The following is a 20406-nucleotide window of genomic DNA, read 5'->3' on the forward strand; positions in this document are numbered from 1 at the left end:
CACCACGCTATAGGTCTCTCCTGGGGCCTCTGAGACCTTCCCTCCCACCACTGATTATCTCTGAGGGTAACGACCAAGGGGTCTTCGTGTGCCCCCATAACTCTAGAGCCACCCCATGTGGCTTGGCTTCACTCTCACTTTCTCCCAGGGGCCCGGCTCACCCGGGCCCCCACACTAGGCTGTTCCATGGCAATGAGGAGGAGGAGCCAGAGAAGAAGGAGGTGTCAGAACTGCGCTCCGAGCTCTGGGAGAAGGAGATGAAGCTTACAGACATCCGCTTGGAAGCCCTCAACTCTGCCCACCAGCTGGACCAGCTTCGGGAGACGATGCACAATATGCAGGTGCGTATCTGGGCAGAGAGCTGAGCAGAGGGAAGACCGAGCCCTGGGGTTCGTCCAACTCTGTGGCCCTGCCCCCGTCTGTTCTCTCCGCAGCTGGAGGTGGACCTGCTGAAAGCCGAGAACGACCGGCTGAAGGTCGCCCCAGGCCCCTCCTCGGGCTCCACTCCAGGGCAGGTCCCCGGATCTTCTGCGTTAGCCTCCCCTCGCCGCTCCCTGGGCCTTGCCCTCACCCATTCCTCCAGCCCAAGTCTCACCGACACAGGTACCTGTTTGGGAGAAAACAGGAGGAAGAGGGTTTGGGTCCCTGGTACACCACTGTGCTCGCTCAGGGGGCACCCTTCTCGGGTCATGGAGGTTAACAGTGGCTAAACCAAGTGCACCCCCCATGTCACAAGACACAGGATTGTTCTAATGGCTTTTATGGTTTTGGAGTTTTCATTTTCATCTTGGTAGTCAGTAGTCATTTGGAAGAGATGGTGACTGGAAGGTTCAGGAAAGCCTGTGGGTGCTCCTAAAGCCAATAGTTGTTTTCATTGCCGACAGACCTGTCACCCATGGATGGAATCAGCACCTGTGGCCCAAAGGAGGAAGTGACCCTTCGGGTGGTGGTACGGATGCCCCCCCAGCACATCATCAAAGGGGTAAGGAACTTTCGGGAGTCTAGCAACACTGTTATTTTTATCCAGGAACGTCTGGGCTCTGAACAGCCCCCAAACCAGAATATCCCACCACTAAGCCTTTTTAGGACCAACACCCCTTTCTTGGAGGAACCGCACTGAGGCTCACACACTTCTTTCTGCCTGGCCATGTAGGACTTGAAACAGCAGGAATTCTTCCTGGGCTGTAGCAAGGTCAGTGGAAAAGTGGACTGGAAGATGCTAGACGAAGCTGTTTTCCAAGTGTTCAAGGTAAAGGGATACATGTACCTCCCAAAGGTTGTTCATCCTTTTGTGGGATAGGGAGCCGTCCAGGCATTGGGATCTTGGGGATCTTTGATGCTTCCTGGAGAAATGCTAAGTTGGAAAAACGTAGTTTCTCTATCGACTTCTCTTTCCTCTGAAATCTGTGGCTTGTACCTCTGGGTTTGCATCACCTTGGTATTCCTCTATATCCTTTTTTTTTTTTTTTTCCCTTCTTTTCTATCAGGACTACATTTCTAAGATGGACCCAGCCTCCACCCTGGGACTGAGCACCGAGTCCATCCATGGCTACAGCATCAGCCACGTGAAGCGGGTGTTGGACGCGGAGCCTCCAGACATGCCTCCCTGCCGCCGAGGCGTCAACAACATATCGGTCTCCCTCAAAGGTCAGTCTTTGTCTCTTTGTCTCCCTCCCTCCCTCCCTGGCGTTCAGCGGTATGGGGTGAGAGAGGGAGAGGCACAACAGACAGTCCGTCACGCATTCATTGAACAAGGACTTACTCAGAAGCTATGTTGTACAGCTCACTGTACTTAAGTAAGGTGAGATGTACAAAGATGAGTAAGACCCAGTCCTAACTTCTGTTCCCAGGGCCATTTCATTGCCAGGGAAATTTCTAGAAAGCCTGGGTTTCTCACTCCACCTCCACCCACACACCTGTAACTCCAAAAGCATCCCTAAAAATAAGATCTGTGTTTTCAAAACTAGGAGTTAGAGGATTCCTATGGAACCACGGGGCACGTGGCCCTAGGTTCTTCCAGTGGGCACCTAGGGCCATGCTCGGGGCCCCAGTCGTGGCTCATCCTCTCTGGGGCTGGGGGTTCAGGTCTGAAGGAGAAGTGCGTCGACAGCCTGGTGTTCGAGACACTGGTCCCCAAGCCAATGATGCAGCACTACATAAGCCTTCTGCTCAAGCACCGGCGCCTCGTCCTCTCAGGCCCCAGTGGCACGGGCAAGACCTACCTGACCAACCGGCTGGCTGAGTACTTGGTGGAGCGCTCCGGCCGCGAGGTCACCGAGGGCATCGTCAGCACCTTCAACATGCACCAGCAGTCTTGCAAGGTGGCTGCCTCCTGACACCCCCGCCAGCCCTGGCTCAGGCCCCTTTCCGCCCCTCTGTTCCCTTTCCTCCCCTCCCCATTGCATTTCCCTTTTCCAATCCTTCTGCTGCCCCCAGATTCTTTCCAGACTTTTCCTTTCCCTTCTTTCTCCACCCTTCCCCTTGCCTCTGCTATATGCCTTTCCCTTATGCTGATCATTGACTGAACGACATTCTCATTTCCAACTCGCTTTCTGCCGACCCTGAAACTCCCGTCTCTTTGTTCACTTCTTCCCTCTACCTTTCTTTTCAGTATTACTCTGACTTTGGGCTTTCGGGGGAGAAGAACTCAGAATTATATGTGGCACATTGTTGTTGTTTTTTTTTTTAAGATTTTATTTATTTATTCAACAGACAGAGATCACATTTAGGCAGAGAGAGAGGGAGAAGCAGGCTCCCCGCTGAGCAGAAAGCCTGATGGAGGGCTCGATCCCAGAACCCTGGGATCATGACCTCAGGTGAAGGCAGAGGCTTTGACCCACTGAGCCAGCCAGGAGCCCCACATGTGACACATTCTGCTCTCCCCTGCCAAATCTGGATGTTTCTTGAGCACACCCTGGCGCTCTGGGGTTGCCCCAGTAGAGGGAGGCTTATCCGTTGGAGTGGTTTGTGGTACCAGCCCAGTGAAAATCCCTTTAAGAAATAGGATATCGTCCCCGTCTTTCAGGGATTTAGGAGCCGCTGCTTAAGACCGTTCCCTTATGGTGCCTGGGTGACTCAGTCAGTTAAGCATTTGCCTTTGGCTCAGGTCATGATCCCAGGGTCCTGAGATCAAGCCCTGAACTGGGCTTCCTGCTCAGTGGGGAGTTTGCTTCTGCCTCTCCCTCTGGCTTATACTCTCTCTCACTCTCTCTCTGTCTCTCTCAAATAAATATATAAAATCTTTAAAACAAAAAACAAGAAACAGTTGCCTTAGAGCCTTTGGGACCACTATTTATCAGTCCACAGTAGTCTGGTTCTACAGTCAAATGTTCAGACTCATTGAACAGGAACCAGAGCCTCCAGGGGAATCTGGAACTAGCATACCTTCCCCACAACCCTTCGTCCCACGTGCTGGTCCAAGTGCTCCCTGCTCCTGAGTGCTGACCCACTTCCTTCTTCTGTTTCAGGATCTGCAACTGTATCTCTCCAACCTGGCCAACCAGATAGACCGGGAAACAGGAATCGGGGACGTCCCACTGGTGATCCTGCTGGATGACCTGAGTGAAGCAGGCTCCATCAGTGAGCTGGTCAATGGGGCCCTCACCTGCAAGTACCACAAATGGTGAGCCGGGGTGGGCCGGGGTCAGGACCCGCTCCCCACAGTGGGGAGAAGGAGAGCCCGGTGCAGTCCAAACCATGAGCTTTCCACTGGGCATCCTGGGCATACGTAGCGGAAAGCAAGGGTCAAGTCTAAGTAAACCTTTTTCCTCCTTCTTCCCACAGTCCTTATATCATAGGTACCACCAATCAGCCTGTAAAAATGACACCTAATCACGGCTTGCACTTGAGCTTCAGGTAAGAACGGGGACCGTGGATAAACCTTCCAACCCTATCCAGGGTTCTGTAAACTAGTTAAATCCCAGGATCCAGCCAGAGGGGCAGTAGACAGCGGCAGGAAGGGGAACTAGGCAGGGCCTCTCGGCTGGGAAGAGAGAGCAGGGATATGTGCCATGTCAGTTACAAGGGTGGGAGAGAACCTTCGAGAAGAGAAAAGAACTACAAAACTAAGAGAGCTGCAGCTCGGATGCTGTTACTCACGTTCTCTGCCCACACCCCGCCCCCCCAGTCTGGGTCACTGCAGTCAGACGGCTATCTGAGGGGGGGTCACCGGTTTGAGAATCAGCTCTGCCTGCCCAGGGCTACTGCCCTGACTTCCGTCAGCTCCACTATTACTTGAGAAGAAGCCCGGTGGGCATTAGCGGGAGGCAGACAGGAGGAGGGACGGACTGGCGGTGGGACAGTGGCCACCCTGACCCCTCTCCCCACTCCTGGCTGCAGGATGCTGACCTTCTCCAACAACGTGGAGCCAGCCAATGGCTTCCTGGTTCGTTACCTGAGGAGGAAGCTGGTGGAGTCGGACAGCGACATCAATGCCAACAAGGAAGAACTGCTTCGAGTGCTCGACTGGGTGCCCAAGCTGTGGTACCATCTCCACACCTTCCTTGAGAAGCACAGCACCTCAGACTTCCTCATCGGTACTGGGGTGCAGCTTCCCCTTTGGGGTCAGAAGGTGGCTTTCCTCTCCTCCTTTCCCACCCCGTGGGATGTTCCCATTTCTTTCTGGAGTCTTCAGCATGGAAAGGAGTGGCAGGCCCCATGGCTTCAGACCCAGGGCTGCTTAATTACGTACCAATCATTCCCCTCACAGTGAGCACCATGATTTGGGCAAATCTCTTCAAACAGCAGAAAGCTAACCCCGCGCCCTCATTTTTCCCACAACTAATGGGGAAAGGAAAGGAAAGTATTGAGGGAATTGGAAAACTTCCCCTCACTCCCTCACAAGTCACATCCACATTGTGAAGAAGCGTTGTTGATGAGACTGGCAGCAGGTGGCCACTCCCACTGGTCTCAGGACAGCCCCACTCTAAATTTCCTTTCCTCCTTGGGTTATCAGACCCCTCTGCCTAGTATTAAGGAATAAAAGAGACAGATGACTGGGGAGAGCTGGGTGATCAGCCATCTTACTGGCCCCGTCCTTTCCCCGTAGGCCCTTGCTTCTTTCTGTCCTGCCCCATTGGCATTGAGGACTTCCGGACCTGGTTCATTGACCTGTGGAACAATTCTATCATCCCCTACCTACAGGAAGGAGCCAAGGATGGGATCAAGGTGAGCACTACCCTCTGACTCCACTCAGTCCCCAAGGTCAGGCTGTTTAACTTAACAAAGCAGAAACATCTCTTCCATGTTAGACATGAGGCTACTAAGAGTTGTCAGGGTCTTTTGCTAAGAGGTTGAGTAAGGCCCAGTGTCCAGCCACCATTCAGCGAATCGCTACAGGATCACGGTCTCTAGGGCCTATCTCCAGTCCTGGGCCTTCTGGTTCTGTGCCAAACACAGTCCTCTCTCTTAAGAATCAGAGCTGATAGAGAAATCATCGAGCTAAAAATTAAGTAAAACCCTATTACAGGGGCTCCTGGGTGGCTCAGTGGTTAAGCTGCTGCCTTCAGCTCAGGTCATGATCCCAGGACCCTGGGATCGAGCCCCGCATCGGGCTCTCTGCTCAGCAGGGAGCCTGCTTCCTCCTCTCTCTCTCTGCCTGCCTCTCTGCCTACTTACGATCTCTGTCTGTCAAATAAATAAATAAAATCTTTAAAAAAACAACAACAACAACAAAAAACCCTATTACAGCCTTAGCTAATTACTAACTACTACTAAAAATGTTACTTTGACCAAGTTACATAATCTTTTTTAAATAGCCTTATGTATATAAGAAGGGAGATAATAAAATGTGCTCTGCCTGAATCACTGGGTTGTTTTGAAGACATGATATACGTGAAAAGATTTTTAGAAGCTAGAATAAGAATTTATGCAAAAGAAAGATGTCATTTTATTAAAGCCTTCCTAGTAGTTTTTTTTTTAACCTGTGAATTAGGGCATAACGATCACTAGTGTCCATTCCAACACTAGTGGACTACAGTGCAATGACTGGACCCTGTCGGCCATGTATTTTCCATAAAAGTAATTTGTCATTGCAGCAGATATCCTGTGATAAATTTCTAGAGATGCTATCTATCATATGAGTGCCCTAAATCATTATTTCATTTAATTTTGATTATTTTATTTATTTATGTGTTTATTTATTTGAGAGAGAAAGAGCATAAGCAGGGGGAGGGGCAGAGGGACAAGCACACTCCCTGCTGAGTGGGGAGCCCAGCCCAGGCCTGATCCAGTCCTAATACCCTGAGATCATGACCTGAGCCAAAATCAGACACCTAACCAGCTGAGCCACCCAGGTGCCCCAAAGTTTGCATTCTTATTAACAGTTTTCCAACTTCAAAGTGTTTTTACAGAGAACATGTTTTCAACAGAGTCAAAATTCTTTTAAAAGGGGTGCCTGGGTGGCTCAGTGAGTTAAAGCCTCTGCCTTCAACTTAGGTCATGATCTCAGGGTCCTGGGATCGAGCCTCGCATGGGGCTCTCTGCTCAGCAGGGAGCCTGCTTCCCCCCTCCTCTCTCTCTGCCTGCCTCTCTGCCTGCCTCTCTGCCTACTTGTGATCTCTGCCTGTCAAATAAATAAATAAAATCTTTTTAAAAAATAAATAAAATAAAAAATAAAATAAAATAATTTTTAAAAAAAATTCTTTTAAAAGACAGGATTACTGGGGTGCCCAGCTGGCTCAGTTGGTATAGTGTGCAGCTCTTGATCTTGGAGTCATGAGTTCAAGCCCCATGTTGGGCATGGAGCCTACTTAAAAAGAAAAAAGAAAAAAAGTTATAAAAAATGATATGATTACTAAAGTGGAAGAATTTCCTTCTAAAATTATGGGGGCGTAAGACGAGTACATATTAAGTGTTTTTTACTGTTTTTATTTTGGGGTTTTGTTTGTTTGTTTTGTAGGGTTGTTTTTGTTTTTAGAGAGGGGAATGGGGGGAGGGGCAGAAGGAGAGCGAGAATCTTTTTTTTTTCCCCTGGTTCTCTGCATCCTTTCAGAGATGCACATTTATTGTTCACTTTTGAACACACGCATTGCAGGGAGGGGCAGGTCCAGCCTGGGTGCCTGCTCCCCCGTGCAGCATTTCTGGGCTCCTGGCGTCAGCCAAAGGGAGACCAGCTCTTCCTTCCACCGCACTGAGTAGCGGGAGGCTCCCTGAGTAAAGGCATTTCCTTAAGTGGGATGCGTAGAGGTCTCAGCAGCAGTCCTGGAGCCTGGGGAGGCGCTGTGTCCGGAGAGCGAGAATCTTAAGCAGGCTCTACACCCAGTACAGAGCCCAACATAGGGCTCGATCTCACAACCCTGAGCTCATTACCTGAGCCAAAATCAAGATTCTGATGCTTAACTCATCGAGCTACCCAGGCGCCCCATGTACATGTTGAGTTTTTCACATGGCCTGCCAAGTTACCCTCCAGAATAATTTTACCTGTTTACACCAACTTACTTCTTTTGTGGGGAAACTCAAAGGAGTTGAGTCTCAACTTATGGGGATCAGAGTCTCAAGGCTTTCCATTGGAGGAAATGCATATGGCCATCAGGAGACACTATGAGCAAGTCTCTATCTGTGGATCCCTCTGCCAGTAACCACATTTCCCCTTCTATCCAGGTCCATGGACAGAAAGCCGCTTGGGAGGACCCAGTAGAGTGGGTCCGGGACACTCTTCCCTGGCCATCAGCCCAACAAGACCAATCGAAGCTGTACCACCTGCCCCCTCCCACCGTGGGTCCTCATAGCATTGCCTCACCTCCCGAGGATAGGACGGTCAAAGACAGCACCCCAAGTTCTCTGGACTCAGACCCTCTGGTGAGTAGAAACCATTCTAACGTGAAAGTAAGAGTATTATGGAACTGAATTTTTTTCCTTAAGATTTTATTTATTGATTTGAGAGAGCATGTGCATGCGTGTACATGAGCTGGGGAAGGAGCAGAGGGAGAGGGTTAAGTAGGCTCTGCACTGCGCACAGAGCCCACTGCCGAGCTCGATCCCACGATCCCGAGATCATCACCTGAGCCAAAATCAAGAGTCGGATGCTCAACCAACTGAGCCACCCAGGTGCCCCTGGAATTGAACTTTTCATGCATACCCTGATGGAGGCTTGAGGGTTTCAGCAAGGCTAGGACTAGAATGAGGTCAGCGAGGAGCTTAGCCATCAGAATCTTGGGTTAAGAAGCTCATAAGCCTACAGCCTAGCCTAAGCTAAATAATAATGCTTGCTAGCAAGATGCATGCTCGTAGAGATCCACGTCTCAGGCAGATCCCAGTTAGGACTATTAACCAAAAAAGAGAGCAGTGGGACACATATACACTCTGTCACTACCTCTCCCCATACATTGGTATTATCCTGAGGATGGCTTCGGTTTAGTGGATTTCATGAACCACTGTGAAAAGTAGTCTGAGACAAGGGACCACCTGGGCGCAAATATTTGCAAGGCTTGTAACCAAAAGAGGATTGGTACTTAGACTATATAAGACTTCCCATAAAATTTCCAGCTGGGGGGCGCCTGGGTGGCTCAGTGAGTTAAGCCGCTGCCTTCGGCTCAGGTCATGATCTCAGGGTCCTGGGATCGAGTCCCGCATCCAGCTCTCTGCTCAGCAGGGAGCCTGCTTCCTCCTCTCTCTCTCTCCGACTGCCTCTCTGCCTACTTGTGATCTCTCTCTGTCAAACAAATAAAATCTTTAAAAAAAAAAAATTTTCCAGCTGGAAGAATGGACAAAGGATATGAATAGGCATTTGCCTAGAGGAAGGCAAATAGTCAATAAAAATATAATAAGAGGGGCCCCTGGGTGGCTCAGTGGGTTAAGCCTCTGCCTTCGGCTCATGTCATGATCTGAGAAGGTCCTGGGATCGAGCCCCGCAGGGAGCCTGCTTCACCCTTCTCTCTCTGCCTGCTTCTCTACCTACTTGTGATCTCTGTCAAATAAATAAATAAAATCTCTAAATATATATATATATATATAGAGAGAGAGAGAAAGATCCTTAACTTCCCTAATAATCGTGGAAATGCAACATCAAAACAAGGAGAAAACCATTTCACATTGGCAGAAATAGTGTGTCTGGAAGCACAGACTTCACACTCGGCTGATGGGAGTGTTTGTTAGCAAAGCCCTTTCGAAAGAGAACTTGGCAGTTTGTGTTAAAATGTAACGTGCCCCACTCCTGTGATCTTGCAGTTTTATGTGGCAAGTAAAAAATTCTTCTACTTTAGTCATAATACATTTTAAATTTTGACTTAGTTAAAAACAGGTGTTACCTGTGTTAAAAAAAAAAAAAAGCCATTAAAATGGAAGACTGTTAACAGGCATGTAAATAGAAGGGTGAAGAGCGGATTCAGGAGAGAACCAGCCAGGTGTACGTAGCTGAAATGGAGGGTGACAGTCTTGAAGAAGCATGGGAGCAAGAGAGAGCTAGAGAGTGCAGGAGGAAGGAAGTGGATGCACCATAGTGTTTAAACCTGACACAAAGCACTAGGCTGTGTGTTGGGGGTGCAGGACTGGCTCGTGAGAACACCGAGTCTGTTTGGTTATGATTTATTTGGAAGAAGTTGACACACACAGGTGTTCTTACGGCCGCTTCGCACATCCCTCCCGGTATTAACCGGTATGTCCAGGCCTTCTGTCTTCTCCTGCATGTGAACACCTTGGAGGCAGAGGCTGCCTTGTTTGGGCATCGTATAGAGGAGACACTCTCCAGCAGCACGTGCCCATGCTTACAGACAGGGTTGAAGTAACCCTTGCTGCCTTTTCTTGAGCCAGTGAGCCACGTGTAAACCCTCCGGGCCCTTCATTACTTCCAAATGAGAATCTTCCAGTGCCGTGATCTAGATGGCTTTATGTTTCCCTTCTGTGGGCAAGGATCCTGAGTCCCGACTCTCACGAATCCATCCTTTTGCCCCTCTTTAGATGGCCATGCTGCTGAAACTTCAAGAAGCTGCCAATTACATTGAGTCTCCAGATCGAGAAACCATCCTGGACCCCAACCTCCAGGCCACGCTTTGAGGGTCTAGCGTCACTGTCACCCCAGACAGCAGAATGCTGGCATCAGCGACGTTCTCTCCTCCTCTCCCCTCTCTTCTTCCAGAGCACTGGTTCTCCAGCCCAAGAGAACAGGAGGGGGAGGAGGAGGAAAGGAAGAGGGCAGGTTCTTGGTGCTGCACCTTGATTAAGAACTTCCTAGTAAGGACTGGTGGGGTGGAGCTTGGAAACTTGTGTCCCCTAGATACATTTACTGGCCTCCTCTCATGACTTTGGGGAAAAGATGATTCTGGGTCTTTTTTCCTTGATTTCGTGTCTCAATTACGGACTCCTAGGCTTTCTGGGAAGGGGTTCAGAAGACATCAGAAAATCCTGCAGCAGTTCCTAACTGATTCTCATGAACAGCTCTGGGAGAGACAGCCCTGTGTGGGGACATCGAAGGGAGGCGGAAGCTCCCCAGAATTTCTCGCAGACCCTTCTGAGTTCCATCACCACTGCCAATAACTCTTCCCCCAGAGATCTGGCTGGAGCCCAGAAAAAGCAGCATGTGGTTTAAAAAATGTTTAAATCAATCTGTAAAAGGTATTTAAAAAAAAAAAAAAAAGAAAGAAAGAAAGAAAAAGAAAAGATGACGCTGGAGAGAGGAAGCAGTTGCCAAGGTAGAGAGCGTGCTGCCCATCCCTGGATGATGTAGGGGACCACAACCAGATGGCTGCCTATCTTGGAAGTCACCAAACCACAACAATAGCATTCCAGCCTTCAGAGAAAGACTGCTAGCTCTGTCTTATACCCTCTAATTTAACATGCATGAGAGTCAATAAACCCTTTCTTTTTTATTTTTGCTTTTTGCTTTGTTTCTTTTTCCCCCTTCCATGTGCCTATTTATTTTCCTTTTCCTTCTTTCTTTCTTTCTTTTCTCCCTCCCCCTCCCCCCCCATTTCCTCTCCTGTCCACAAAATGCTTGGGTTGCTTTTACTGGGGCTAGTTTGGCTTTTCCAAGTGGGTTTTCTTCGGAGAATCTGTTGCCATCTAATTGGCACTAGCTAGATGCCTGCCGTACCACTATCTTTGGCAGCCTTGGGACATACAGGAGACTGGAAGCATTGATTCAGACAAAAGTTAGCAGAAGAACCTTGACTTCGCTATTGAGAAAGCACATGTTCTGCCTGGGAGCTCAGCTGCCAGCCTTCAGCCTGAAAGTGTATCCCCTCATGCTGATAGAAGATCTATTCTGAGCTCCACACAGGACTGGAGGAAAACCAGGAACCTGGGAATATTCCTTTGTGTTGTGGCTTTTGGGCCCCTCACTGCGCTATTCTGATGGCAGCCACTCTGCTCAACTGAATCCAAAATCTGTAACTGGCATTTACTATTTGTTCTTGACAAGTAAATACTCACTTCTAGGAGACCGGACATCCATAGGAAATACTCACAATCAGAATGTAAGTTTCAAGGAATTTGATTTGGTGGCAAGGATGTGCCTTCTAAAGGGATCCACCCTCACCAGAAGTTTCCCCGAAGGCCCGGCAGTCTATATGCCTTCACTCAGCAAACACTGAGTACTTACTGTCTACCAGTCGCCAGGTTTAAAAAAAAAAAAAAGGCAAGACTTGAGCCGTTGTGTTCACAGTCTGGTAGGAAATCTTAATTTTCATTAAGTGCACATCCCCTGCTTATCTAGACCCTCAGGATCATCTAAGAAATGTAGCCAAAACCCAAGGTGCCATCTAGAAAGAAGCCTTTGATTGTCTAATACAGGAGGGGCAGAAGATCTAGGATCCATTAGATGGACCCTGAAGGACTATGGAACCTTGCTTATCTCAAGTGAACACGTCCTTTTCCTGGCATTTCTGGAAGCCACTGTGGGATGAGATCCAGCCTGAACTGCCTGGCGAGGATGAAGTTTCAGGGCTCTGCAGATCAAAGACACAGGGTGAGCCCGGGCCCAAGTGTGCATTCTTCAGATTCCTATGTAGCACAAGACCTTATCTGAATCTACAGGCGTACTCACCTGGACTGTTCTGTCCCACCCAACCAAGGAGTACATGCATCTGACTCTTCATATCAGAATCTTTCCATTTAGGTCCAACAGAAAGCTTCTGCCTTCACCTGTTTGCTTTCAGGGATGACAGGGCGCTCTATGCTGGAGACTTTTTACTGCTTTTGCTGCTAAGTCCATGAGCTGTGAAGATCCCCAACCAACTCAGCTGTAAAATATGCAATTCCGTGGTGGGAAGAGGCTGTTTGTTCAAGGATGGTGCTGATATCACTGCCTTAAGGTCTCCGCTGTGCAGAATGAGGAGGCCTCAGAGCTGGGTGTTCTCACTTGGATGGAAGGGAAGACCGGGACGGGCCTACTTTGGACCGAGGCCTCTTCTGAACCCTGTCCTTAGCTCCAGTCCCATGGCAAGGCTCAGACTTTCAATGCCATCTTAATTAGGTGGTTGAGCCCTTAACTCTCTACTTTCTGGTGCTGCCCAGTCAGTGCCTTCTATCATGGATGTTACTGGCTACTTGAGAAAAAGGAACGAGGGGAACCCCTTCCTCCATTCCAAATGCCTCAGACCTCCAAAGGGATTCTTGGCTCCGTAGAAACCATGGATACCACCGTGAATTTTACTTGGATCCTCAGCAGGTTGATTCTGGAGGCCTCTCGTGTTACGAATTTTACTCTCTATTTCTGGGACCCACCACCCTCTACTCTGAGTTGACTGCTGCATTTAGCCCAGGTCTCTAGTTGCTTTCCTCCAAAAAATGCGTTCCCATCTAATGAGGTGGCACTGCAGCCTCAGCTTTCCCTCTGGAGCCTGGGACCCTGTTTACAGTCGCACACTTGGGCCCCGCATTGTGGGGATGTGTCGTCTCACCAAGGAATCATGCTTACGTGGCAACTGCAGAAGGTTGAGCCTCCTCATGGTGCTATAACCCCTTGGGGTGCTCATCCAGACTTCTCTGAAGCAGAAAACCTGAGCTCCCCACACTGCCCTAGAATTAATGGCAAGAGCAAATCCACAGCATTCTCTCCTACCTACACATCTGCTTCTTAGTTGAGACTACTGGGATCCCTCCGAAAATGAAAACCGGGTCCCATAGCTAACTTCTCAGCCCCCGGGCACCTTCAGAAGAACCCAGCCTATGTAGGACTGGGATGTGTGCTCTCCCTTTCCTCTCCAGACCCTCAACTCTATTCCTCACCAAAGTGGGCTAGCAGACAACATGGTTCAGTACCCAACATCAACTTCTGGGGAGAGCCACGACTCCAGGAGAGGTCCCTACGCAGACTCCCTCTCATTTCTGGATGAAGACGACCAACACATTTTGTCCAGTGTATGTGTTTCTCAATCCCTGCCTAGGCATTAAAAATAAAATACTAGGTAATTGGAGGCTAATACGGGACTTGATGTCTTTGTGTGTCTCTCCCTCTCTCTCTCTCTCTCTCTAAGAGCACTTTGCTGTTGCTGTTTCCAACTTCTGAGGCTTCAGAATATTTTTTAAAGATCTATGCTTTGTGGCAGCTCTACGGTGCTTATCTCTTGTCTTTGTGTGAATCCTATACCAATATCTTTTTCATGTAGTCTGACCATTGGGAAGCTAGAGGCTAACAGGAAACAAAGATCTGCTGTCCGTGAACACACCCCACAATGAAGTCCTTATGGATTGGCATGCTACTTTTTAGTCTTGAATTACCAGTCTTCTGACTAATCTATTCATACTTCTTAAGGATTTCAGAAGAAATGGTGGGGTTTTGTTTTTGTTTTGGGGTTTTTGTTTTGTTTTGTTTTGTTTTGTTTGTTTTTGTTGGGGTTTTGTTTTGTTTTTTTTTTTTCATTTCATTTCTGGTTCTTTGGTTTTCCTGGTTTGCAAGACTCCCAATGGACCTCATCTCACCACGTCTCCACTCCTAGCTCTCTGACCATGAGGGTCACACTATTCAGAGGGACATTCCTTTCCAGTCTCGGAGGGAACTCGTTCCTGTAGGTTTCCAAAAGAGTAGGAAGAAAACAACCTGATCTTTCTCCCAAACACCTCACATCATTGCCTGTGAGGACTCCCATATACAGAAACCCTGCTTACAAGGTGAAATTTGCCAGACAGGGTAGGACTTGGTCCTACAAACCAGCATTAGGAGACCTACAGGAGACTCTTAAGGATCCTTGATTACAGGGTGTTTAGGAAAGGAGGCTGTTCTTGTCCTAATCACAGGTCTAACACAGGGTTCAAGTGTTAAATTAATCCAGATCACCAAATGTAACTTCTCAGCATCCTTTTTTTTCTTTTTCTTTGACCTTAGCTAAGCTGATGCTAATAAGCAGACTATAAGTCAACCCCACTGATAGGATGAAATGTGCTTTTCCAGAGAGTTTATTAATGGATATACTAATTCACTGCTGGTACACTCTTAGGATGAGGAACTACTAGAAAGTTCTGGCTACTAGTGGTTCATGGCTCCACTAAGGAGGCCATAAGTAATAAAATGGTCTTAGGGACACTGTGTTCCCAAGCCAATGCCTGAAGATACTGCCCTTTATACTTGAATCAGCTTTATATATTCATGAGTCCTCAACCAACCTGATCAGGGATATATGGGGCCACCAGATGGGCTCTCCCCATTGCTGAGGATCCATGTGTGTGTGTGGATGTGTGCTCAGCCCAGTCCTGGAGGCAAGCGCTGCCAGCCAGAGACTGGGAAACAGGAGTAAGCTGGAAGATGAGGACCCTGGTAGAAATACAGAGGCTGCACAGAGAGCATTAGAGTTGAAAATTAAACCTATGTATCCTGGATCCTCACAGTTTGATGTTCTGGCTATTTTTCTGAATGATTATGTCACGGAGAATTTTCTATCGACAAGAATGGTCATGGAAGTAAGTGGACCTTTGGTCCCTTGACTAAGCTCTTTCATTCCTTGGAATACTGGTTTTCAACCTTTGTTTCCAGCCCAGCAACAGCAGCAACATCTGGGAACTTGTTAAAAATGAAATTCTCAGGCCCCCATCTCAGACCTACTAAAACAGAAACAGAAACTACTGGAGAGGGCCCAGCCATTTGTGTTTTAACAAACCCTCTTGGTAATTCTGATGCATGCTTCAGTGTGAAAGTCACTTTTTTTTTTTTTTTTTTTTTTTTTTTTTTGAGAGAAAGGCAAGTAGCAGAGTCCCCACACTGAGGGGCTTTAGGACTAAAAAATAAGAAGGTCCTAGGTTACAGTTCGGGGTTTTACATTAATTTCAAAGTTATCTTTCCCATGCTTCCTTATGTTTCTGTTTTTCCTCTTATTTAACACAGAAAGAAAAGGTACGTGTGCCTTTGGGCAGACGTGAGGGGGAATGCTGGCATCCTTCGAGTTGAACACAATCTTTGGAGAACTATCTCCTGCCTCTGAAATTTTTCCTTGGGAAACGAAAGGGCGGTAGCAGAATAAAGCAGTTGGAGGTCTCTTCCAGACTGCTCTTCTGCTCGATTGCATCTACTCCGAGCATTTTCCTGATTATATAATAGGATGAGAAAAGTCAGAAAATCTCATTTGTATTTCCATGGCAACTTGTGCTCTTAGCAACATCCCCCCTCCTTTAGTTGAGTTCTGAAGGGCACTGCTGGGTCTGAGAAACCTGGCCAGAACCTCCTTCCCCAAGGCTGGTGGGGGACTCCAGTTCCCCCAAGAAGGCCCCATCTCTGCTGTGCTCGGCTCACAGGAGGGACTTAAGCACAAAAAAGATGCAGAACAGGGGCAGCTAAACCTCTGGGCTCATCCTTTCCCTTCCCCATGCCAGGCCTAGGGTACAGAATGACAGCCACAGTGACAGAATAGAATCCTTCAACAACAAAAAAAGAAAAAAAAAATCTGAGAGGAGCTTCTTATCTTTCCAGATTCACATATTCTAGCTGATGGGGCCATGGGGTAGCTGTGGACAACTGCTTTTGTTTCAAGTTTGTCAGTTTTCCCTGCCAGGGAGCTTATGGGTAAAGGACAAAGTGATGTGCTAGTACTAAGTCCCTTGAAATCAAGGACTAAGCATCTGGGGAGGAACTAAGGCCGGAGAAGGCAAGTGTAAAACAAATTGCAGTAAAGTCACCTCTTCAGTCCCCCCAAAGGCTGATGACAGGCCTTTGGTCATCTCCTGTGGGGTCTTCCTGCTTCCCTGCCATTCCCCGGAGACTGAAGATGTTGGATAATAAGCCAAGAGCTCCCATATCCCTGCCAGTGTCTGGGCTACTGCTGTGCAGAGCCTCCCACTTAATGGCTTTTGTTACTGTTGTTTTTTGTGTTGTTGTCTTTTTTTAACAGAACAATCCTTTTTTAAAATGAATTCCAACCCCTACTAGATTCCTTTCCTTCCCTTCCCCACCCACCCCCATCCTGTTTTAGGCAGCACTGTTTATGTGGATGGACTCTGTGTTTCTCAAATGCATGGCAATCCTCAGGTGGAAAGTGGGCAGGAATTTTTGCACCAGGTTCGGGTTGGTTTGTTTGTTTTTTAATTTATTGGACATAAAGCTCCAAACCAGGATATGTGTGTGTCTATGTGTTTATGTTTTTTTCTCATTTGACCCTCTCTTTCAGTCTACCCCCTTTTATATCTAATGTAGAGAAAGCAAATTTGAATCTGGAAAGCAAACCGTTGTATATAGTTGCGGTAACAATCATGAAGAGAGCTGAGCTGTCCCCCTAGTAATTTGTTTTAACAAATTGGTTGAAAATTAAATCCATGCCAGGCCAGCTGAAGAGGCCTTCCTCCATCACTGCCAGAGGCCCCTCCTCTGGGCCCTCTGTTCCATCAGGCATGTCTCCTCCCAGCAAGATTCATCTGTTTGATGCCATTTGCGTTTCAATAAAGTTATCTCCTGTATTGTCCACTGGTTCTCTCTAGTTCCCTCTCTGTCTGGTTTCTGTCTCCATTTATCTTGTGGCCCATTCCTTGATCTGCAAGGGGAGACTGCTTGTGGTCATTTGCCTAACCAAGGGGTAAACCTCATCTGCCTGGAAATGTCTGATCCTCAAATCCTAAGTAGGAGCTCTGGAACCCTTTGGTTGGGGAAAGTGGGGAGGGGGGTTCCCTACTTGCACACTGTGGACATAGCATCCTTCAGCAAACCAAAATTCAGAGCTCTTGAGTTCTCCATCGACTCCACAGTTTGAAAATCTACCACCCTCTGGACTTTCCTGTTCTCTTCCAGGGGTAAAAGTGAATTTAACCCAGGAAAAAAGAAGCTGCTCTAATGGATCAAGGAAAGAAGGAAAAGAAGTCCTACTATTCCCTACTGTGGAATTTCAAGGTCCAAGAAGCAATCTTTTTCCTATGAAATTGTGGTAACACAACCCACCTGTCCTCTAACATGGGAAATGACAAATGTGTCCTCAAAGCAAAGAATCAATTTTTAGGAAGAATACTCAGATGAAGTGACAACCCCAGATCACTACCAATTTAGTAGTCGTAGTCTTAGAACTAGGCTAGGAATTGCCATCTGGTTTCCTCTGCCACTTGGGAATGAGAGTCAGAGTTCCTAGAAACCATTTTAAGGCACTTAACCTGAACAGCTTGCTAAAAATTACCTGTTCCTCTTGCTCTAGAGCCTCCCCCTCCACCAACATGCCATTCTGACCCTCTGCCACGATGTGCTTGCCAACCCGCCCTGCATTTTTTTAAATTTGAAGTGTATTTTATTTACATTCTGCCCTGCATTTTTGAACCCCTCCACTTGCTCCAGTATTTAGCACTATCGCTATTCCTTCAGCCATTTCCCACAACCAGCCCTAAGATATCCATGTTAAACTACTCATTCCCTCATCCCTTAAATGTCCAGCCACCATTTCTCTGGGCAAAAAAAAATGTATAGCTTCTCAGTGAACAGGATTCATTCTCAAATAGTCATTCAAGCACTTACTCTGCAGGAAATGTCCTTACCCACGCAGGTGCCCTCTCCTGGCCAGACACTCCACAATTTTGAAGTTGGGCTCAACTAGGCTGGAAAATCAAGGGACTGGGTCTCTTGCAGGTGACCACTCCCCACTGCCCAGTCCACTTCAGTTTCTTTCCCCTACCTTTGAATTCTGGAGGCTGAAATCAAGAGGCTCCCTTGAGCCAACGGTTTTTTGTTTGTTTTGTTTTGTTTCAGTGTTTGGGGTGGAGGAAAAGACTGGTTTAAAAAATCACTATTTTTGACCCAGACCTCTCTACTTAAAGCCATCTACACCCATTCCCATTTCACTTCCTCTCTCCTAACAAAGTCTCTTATACCTGAAAGATCCATGAACTTAAAGTCCTATATCATGGCGTTTGTTCCCAGTGAGTTTGCTAACTTGTTCCACTTTAGAAAATCCCCCTAACCTCAGTTTTCACATAAATGCGAAATGATTCTTGCGGGAAAAGGTGCACTTTCCGTCCATACGACAGGAGGCGCTGTCTCTGGAGGCTTAACCCATTCCCCGCCCCCTTCCCGCTCCCGCCCGGCTCTGGTGCGCAGGCGCGGCTTCGCGGATTGGCCGCGCGCGGGAGCCGTCTTTTAGTGGCGGGTCCCGGTCGCGGGGCTGGCGGGCTGAAAGGAAGAAAGATGGCGGCAGCGGCAGCGGGTGGTGCGGCCTCCGGGCTGCCCGGTCCAGTGGCACAAGGACTGAAGGAGGCGTTAGTGGATACGCTCACCGGGATCCTCTCCCCAGTGCAGGAGGTGCGAGCCGCTGCCGAGGAACAGATTAAAGTGCTCGAGGTGACAGAGGGTGAGTGAGGCGGGACCGTCACGAGGATGGGTCGGACCTGGGCCGGCAGTACTATCCGCTGGCCGCAGCTCCGGACCGGCCGGGGGCAAGGGGAGCCTGAGCCAATGGGGATCTGGGCGCCGAGGCCCAGCAGGCAGGAATGGGGTAGGAAGCCAGAGGACGATGTCCCCAGTGGCTGTGAAAGTCCGGGAGAGGGGAGGCGCTCCTGGAGGAGAGGGTCGGGGGAGGTGGAGTCTCGAAGGGGAGGGGGAGGGTGGAGACTAGAAAAGCTAGATGGAGCCTGGGATCTGCAGAGCAGAGATGGAGCTAGACCTGCTGCTGTTGGAGGAAGTCGCGCGCTCTGGGAAACATTTTTGAGTTTAGACCAGGGTCTTTGGCTGTCCACTTTGCCAGCTCGGTTGTACTGGGATAAGAGTAAGGGGAGTTAGTAGAAGTGGTGAGAGGCCAGAGCCTTGAGAACGCGGTTATCAAATCTTGGTATATATCAAACAAGTTTCTGCCTCTGAGTTGTAAGCCTAGCTGGTCGTTTTACCTCTTAATGTTTTTCCAGAAATCAAATTAGTGCATATGCAGATGATTCACCTTCCTGATCGTACTCCCCGATAATTTTCAAAATAATTTTCACTTATCAAATACCTTTGTGTGCCTTTCTATTTGAAGGAACTGATCCTTTGTCTTTGACTCTTTGTCCCCGTACTCCTATTATATGCTTTAAAGTGATGGAGAAAAAAATAAACCATTGGTTTGAGACTGTCTGTCAATTTCCTGCTGAGTGGGCCTTTCACCAAGCCCAGTGTAGCCACTTTACAAAGAACAATTTGATCCTAAAACAGGAGGAGGGAAAATCCTCTTGGTCTTTATGTAAGAAATAAATTTGTCTGTCAGGGCTTCACTGGAAGAACTGCAAATCTTTAGAATTTTCCCCAGCTCAGCCACCTCTTAGAGACCTCTTCTGAGATAGGGGAAATTGACCATGGACTAACCAGTCACCCTCAAAACCTTAAGTGTGCTCTCCTACCAGGCTTGGGATTTTCACTGAAAAAAGAACTTCAGACAAATCTCCCTTTAATTTTATGTTTTCTCTGGTAATATGAGGTGCCCGTTGAAAATGAATTTCCTTCTGTTGAAAATACATTGAGATTTGGGATATAATAGGTTAAGGATCATTTTGAAGACCTAATTGTAATTGTCATTGTTCTGTAAAATGTCAGACACTACAATAGGAGCAGCCACTGGTTAGGAGAAAGCTGTTTGAGAGCCATGCGTAGATTGATTGCAGTTATTATAGTCTCCCAGATAAAAAATTGTTATTCACATTGTCTCTGCCTCCCTTGGATGTGAAGGAGGAAGAGTGACCAAGCAAAGGAACCTCATCACATTTAAGTTACTACTTGAATAAAGTTGAAGGTCTGATGCCTTTCCTGAATGATTCCCAATGTTCCTGGTGCCCAGATGTATGTCTGACACCTTCCTACAAAAGGTGAACCCCTGGTGCATGTTTTAACAGCTCCACTTGGGCTCTGATCCCTCTCTAGCCAATGCCATGTTCTCATCTAGGCATGGTCTATTATTGGATAAACTTCTTGAGATCTTTTTGAAGTTCTAGTCTCTCATTTTCTTCATCTTTTGGGGTCTTGAAATCTAAAATTAAACAGAAGTGCAGAATTTTGCCTTTGATTTAGGCTGCTGACGGGAATAGACTGAAACACACACGCCTTAACTTACTGGT

General features: G+C 47.9%; 2 protein-coding genes across 20 annotated transcripts in view; both read left to right on the plus strand.

Moving 5' to 3' along the window:
* Positions 1 to 16817, plus strand: part of NAV1 (neuron navigator 1) — a 255753-nt gene extending 238936 nt beyond the window's left edge. For all 19 annotated transcript variants that reach the window (XM_082701985.1, XM_082701986.1, XM_082701969.1 and 16 more), the window contains 12 exons: positions 149 to 341; positions 435 to 603; positions 885 to 982; positions 1154 to 1249; positions 1488 to 1647; positions 2086 to 2321; positions 3468 to 3622; positions 3784 to 3855; positions 4339 to 4535; positions 5048 to 5166; positions 7600 to 7797; positions 9895 to 16817. In XM_082701985.1, the coding sequence (XP_082558111.1) occupies positions 149 to 341; positions 435 to 603; positions 885 to 982; positions 1154 to 1249; positions 1488 to 1647; positions 2086 to 2321; positions 3468 to 3622; positions 3784 to 3855; positions 4339 to 4535; positions 5048 to 5166; positions 7600 to 7797; positions 9895 to 9990 (1789 nt within the window). In that variant the 3' untranslated portion in view covers positions 9991 to 16817. The remainder of the gene's footprint in view (positions 1 to 148; positions 342 to 434; positions 604 to 884; positions 983 to 1153; positions 1250 to 1487; positions 1648 to 2085; positions 2322 to 3467; positions 3623 to 3783; positions 3856 to 4338; positions 4536 to 5047; positions 5167 to 7599; positions 7798 to 9894) is intronic.
* A 1604-nt stretch (positions 16818 to 18421) lies between these two features.
* The window catches only part of IPO9 (importin 9), a 57428-nt gene continuing 55443 nt past the window's right edge, over positions 18422 to 20406 (plus strand). Inside the window, exon 1 of the mRNA XM_082702010.1 lies at positions 18422 to 18677. Within this exon, the coding sequence (XP_082558136.1) occupies positions 18515 to 18677 (163 nt within the window). The 5' untranslated portion in view covers positions 18422 to 18514. The remainder of the gene's footprint in view (positions 18678 to 20406) is intronic.

Source organism: Mustela nivalis (assembly GCF_964662115.1).
Source record: "Mustela nivalis genome assembly, chromosome: 16".
Classification (NCBI taxonomy): Eukaryota; Metazoa; Chordata; class Mammalia; order Carnivora; family Mustelidae; genus Mustela; species Mustela nivalis.